The following is a 5,040-nucleotide window of genomic DNA, read 5'->3' as shown; positions in this document are numbered from 1 at the left end:
GGTTCAGGAGGGACTCATCTGCACCCAGGGCATCATTGATCTGGGGCACATCAGAAGTCAGGATTTCAAAGGTTACACTAGGGTACTTGTAGCGTAGCCGCTCCTTACCACAGTGATTTGCAGTGTTCTGCTAAGGGGGTAACCAGAGAAGGCCTAGGTCTTTGGGACCCCTGCCCTCACAGTGGTTGTAACTGCCTGCTCACCTAGACAACAATTTCATTACCCAAAGTCTTGGGTGGTCTTTCGTCCATCATGTTGGCTTTCCCCATCTGTGTAAATATGGAAGGAAATATGAAGACATGTTACTCAAAAGGTACAGCTGGGGAATGTAGGTACAAGGAGAGTTAGAAAAGATGGCACAGGGTGATGTCTAAGATTTCTCCTGTGCCTGGGGATATGTGAGGTAGAAAGGCCATTTATTTTAATGACTCCTTTACCCCAGCAACCTCATTTGGGAGTCCCAGGGTACTTCTTAGGCCGGAAGAGATGAGTAGAAAGGAATAAGGGTGTTTAAAATTGGTTTTGATTGTTAGACCTCAAACAACATCCAGGATGTAGTATTTGTTTCTCATTCAGCCATAGCTCGTTCTCATCTCCACATAGAGTCAAGTGACTGCTGTAGACTGTCAGTACTAGTGTCTCACATAATCCAGTACTTAGGATGTTGTGAACAACTTTCTCATTGGCTTCAAGAGACTTGGGCTTTTAATTAAATACTGATGGATGGGACACAGCAAGTGGATAGAACACATGGGAAAGCAGAGATTAAAAAGCCACACAAGATTTACCATCTCAGAAAGCTGCAATGAGGAATAAATGGTGGTCACAGGCTCTTCCTTATAGGACGGCATCTGGAAAAGAGATTTTTTTTTTTGTATTCCTCATCGAGAGTGCAGAAGATAAACCCTAATGAGTTACTATTCCTAATTCCAGTCTCTCCATCCTGATACAATTTTACTGTGTAGCCTTCTTTTCAGGCATTAGCTCTTGTTCTACCCAACTCTGAATTAAGTTAAGATAGTGATAAAGACAAATGAGTGGCAGTTGGACATAGCTTTGTGGCAAAAGGCTTCTAGGAGTTAAGAGGAGGGGTTCTTTGTAGTTTAGACTGAGTCTTGCTCAGTTGGAAGTTTAGTTTTCTGTGAGTTATGTGAATCTCTAACAGCATCCCCATCAGTTCCAGTACAGCGTCAGAGTAACTGGAAAAACTCGAGTGTCTCCTTTCCGTCCTTGCAGACTCCAAGGAAGCAGGCTTGTGTAGACACAGAAGATGATCTTTGGTGGATGTGAGCCAGAGGAAAACAGATAAAAGGTAGAAGGTGTGGGACAGAGTGTTTAAGAGTCTGAGAAAACAAGCTGCTGCTAGACCAGCTAGTATAGTTCAGGGCTGTCCATCTTTGGTTATGTGTCCTTGGGACAACCTTAGCAATGATTTTGCCCTGTTGGTGACCCCATGGCACCCCTCATCTCAAAATTAGGACTCTTTCATTGTTCAGTGTCTCCAGGGAGTTCTCCTTAGACACAAACCACTTCTAATCCACAGCTAGGCCTTTATGTGAAGCTCAGGCCCTTATACTATGGACACTGTTATGAGGAGACAGCATACTATGTTTTGTTTTCATGATTCCTTAGCATGGTGTTTCTTTGTCAGTCTATCCAAATTCTTGGCTGTGCCTTCTTTCTATACAATGGCCAACAGAGAGCAATTGTTGCCTAAGACTCCTAGTGGTCTGAGTGGTAGGATGTGTTTCTGAATAGCATCAGCTTACCTTGGACTGAGGGATTTCATCATAGATTCTGGACTCTGTGGTATGAGCATTTCTTGAAACTACGGCATATATTGTTTTCTTTGAGACATCATCTGCTACAAAGAAACATAGAACCATAGTCTGTGAAAGGTAGATGGGTTTTTAGAGACTATCTAGTCATGCTTTATCTTTCTGTGACAAAGAAATGAAATCTACAGGTTAAATGGCCCCTACCCTATGGAAAAGGATGTTTGGATCCTCAGATGGTCTTTCTATCCCAAGGATTACACGTGTGATAGGGCACATCTTATTCAAGTCTCACCTAAAACACATTGGTAATTCTTTTTTATTCCTGAGGCCCAGTTTAGCCTAAATAGAATCTTCCTAGGTCCTGTATGAATTTCAAAGATAGCATTGGCATTGATGACCTTGCATGACTTTCCATGTCAGGGTCTCAGTTGTTTAATTTCATCGATTCTAATTATACTTGGTGCTTTATTATCCTGGTGCCTACATGACTATAACCACAAACATTCATGAAACAGCTAAATATTTATTAAGCTCCTACTCGGTGCCAGGCTCCATAGGAGGTCCCTGAAAAACAAAGAAAGGATATATAGGTCTTTGCTTTAAAATTTTTTTTTTGAGCTAGATGGAGGTATTAATCTTAAAACATGCCTTTTCTTTATATTTTTTTAAGTTTTATTGCATTATGATGAGAAAAGTTACATAATTTCAATTTATCTGAATTTGTTAACATTTAAAAACATATTTTAAGTAAATAGAATTAAATCACATTCTTGTTTCCCTTTTGTACACTAACTCCCCTCAGAGACCCCCTTCAATACCTGCAATATCATTTTTGTCATATTCTTTAAAATTTATAAAATATTATAACAATAAAAATGGGTATTATAAAAGTTGTTTGATATAAAACAACAATCAATTTAACAGTTTTTTGTAGATGCTTATCTACAGCAATACTGAAAATACATACATTTTTCTCAATATAAATTTTAAATAGCTCCAAACATATTAACTGTATATTTCAAAATAATATATCACTACTAGTATTTTCTTAAATGAACATAAATATATAAAGGCTTTTTGTGTGTTTGTTTTGTATTTAGTACAGTTTAAAATCTTGGCTCGTACTGTGGTACAAACCCAAAATAAGAACAATTTTTAGACACTGGAGTTTATTGTAGTAAGGCTGTACTTCAACAACCGTCACATCACCAAAGGATTTTTACCTCCATTGTGGCTAAGCTAAGAGTTGACAGTTCTGCTATGCCAAGGAATGAGTTGTAGGCAAGATTTTTGGATACAGATTTTCTGCTATCGTCTAAGCTATTTGACTTGAGTGAGTGACTTCATCCTCAGCCCACAGGGAACAGGTTACATTCATTTAAGAAATGCTGCGTGTATTAAGATAGTCTATTCATGAAGTCATTGACCAACTGTTTCAATGAACAATGGTTCTGCTTGGAGGATGGCACAGACATTAGGTGAGGGTAAGAATCTGGTTCATTGGCTGTGATGATTTTGAAAAGCATTCATCTCAGAAAAAGAGTAACTTAGAGAGTCCTCTTCTTTAAAATTGATACAATAATTATAAATATCAAGCAAAGCATTCAGTGTCACTCTTTGTTGTTCTCTCACAAGCCACCTCCCAAATTAACTGACTATATTTCTTTTGGCTGAATAAATAATTTTGAAATATGTAAACTGTTCTGAAAACCATAGTATAGTATAAAAACATCAAATAAACAATCCTACTAATAGAGAGGCTGATTTAGGAGAAGCATGATTTCGAGACTGTTTTGTGGTACCCAGCATAGCCCACCTCCTCTAATCTCAACCATTTATCATTCTAGAGGTGATGGGACCTGGGAGAATGGAGCCTTAAAATGAGGCAGACTGAAGTCTCATGCAATAGCCAATTTAATTTAGACCATCGGATAATTTATACTCTAAGGATTAAGTAGAGTCACTTGAGTAAAATGTACAATGACAAGGATAGATACATATAAACAAATAACAATATCCAGTTGTAATAAATAAGATGGAGTAAACTCAGTCTCATACACCTGGGAGGAAAACAAAGGAGGAACACAAAAGCACATTCCAAGGACAATTCCATGTTTTGAAGAAACTGAGGTTACAAGATGATTGTCTTGTCTTCTTGGAATTCTCCTCACACAAGTCCATTCTTGGACTGTGTTCCAACACTCAACCTTAGACAACACCCAGAAACATCCTTTGATCACCCTTCCTTTTCTGCACTGAAGCCCTTGCTCCCCAGCTAGCCCATCTAGCATCTCTGCTCCTTCCTCAGCTTTAAGTTTTAATCCCCCCTCTTCTTCCTCCCTACATGTGGAGCTCTCTCCAACCATAGCCTTTCCTTACCCAGGTCTGCTCTCACAGTCACTCACACAGTCTTAAGAACTTCATGTAGGGAACTCGGGGATCAATGAAAAGCCATCCTTTTTCCTTTAAAGAACATTCTTCCCGTTCACAAAGTGACTAGGAGGGAGGTCTTTGCAACATTTGGATACACATATACATCAAGCCTCTCTAGATATTACTCAAAATCATTGAAAACTAGAGCAGAGAGGAAGCTCTACTCCCAGGCTCTCTGACACTCTCAGGATAAGAGGTGAGGAGGACACAACATCTGTCTCAACACCGGGAGTAACTGGGACCAGCAAGACAAGGCACACAGGAACTCTGCCAGCAGAGTAGCTTGGGTTCCTTCCTGTCTCCTGAGCTGGTGTCCTGAGCAGACCTTGAGCCCAGGCTCCACAGCCAGTCCCACAACACCCAGAGGAAGCTGCTGTACTCCCAGGTGCTCTAATAAGCCCAGGGTCACAAGATCCCAGAATCACAGGAAAACAGAGACAGCTTGACTCTGAGGAGTCCTGACACAACCAGGATCACAGGGAGTACAGGCTCCAGTTAGATTTAGTAAGGGAAGGTAGCACTAGAGATAACCAGATGTCGGGGGGCAAGTGTAAGGAAATAAACAACACAAATCAAGATTATTTGGCATCATCAGAACCCAATTCTCCCACCATAGCAAGTCCTGGACACACCATCACACCAGAAACACAAGATTCAGATCTAAAATCACTTATCATGATGATGATACAGGACCTTAAGAAAGACATAAATAGCACCCTCAGAAATACAGGAGAAATACAGGAGAACACAAGGAAAGAGTTAGCTCTTAAAGAGGAAACACAAAAATCCCTTAAAGAACTACAGGAAAACACAATCAAACAGGTGAATG

The 5,040-nt window shown here is 39.9% G+C and overlaps 1 protein-coding gene and 1 pseudogene across 6 annotated transcripts in view; both read right to left on the bottom strand.

Annotated features, from left to right (window-relative positions):
- Positions 1–33, bottom strand: part of LOC116096875 — a 2,459-nt pseudogene extending 2,426 nt beyond the window's left edge.
- The window catches only part of LOC116103577 (SLAM family member 5-like), a 204,889-nt gene that overhangs the window by 3,380 nt on the left and 196,469 nt on the right, over positions 1–5,040 (bottom strand). For 3 of the 6 annotated variants that reach the window (XM_031389779.1, XM_031389773.1, XM_031389769.1), the window contains 3 exons: positions 1,770–1,864; positions 789–851; positions 204–269 (listed from right to left, as the gene is read on the bottom strand). In XM_031389779.1, the coding sequence (XP_031245639.1) occupies positions 204–269; positions 789–851; positions 1,770–1,864 (224 nt within the window). The remainder of the gene's footprint in view (positions 1–203; positions 270–788; positions 852–1,769; positions 1,865–5,040) is intronic. The other 3 variants (XM_031389760.1, XM_031389751.1, XM_031389789.1) reach the window with 2 other exon arrangements.

This window comes from Mastomys coucha, unplaced genomic scaffold (assembly GCF_008632895.1).
Source record: "Mastomys coucha isolate ucsf_1 unplaced genomic scaffold, UCSF_Mcou_1 pScaffold1, whole genome shotgun sequence".
NCBI lineage: Eukaryota > Metazoa > Chordata > Mammalia > Rodentia > Muridae > Mastomys > Mastomys coucha.
Note: the sequence above shows the minus strand (reverse complement) of the source record. Positions and strands in the feature narration are given on the sequence as shown.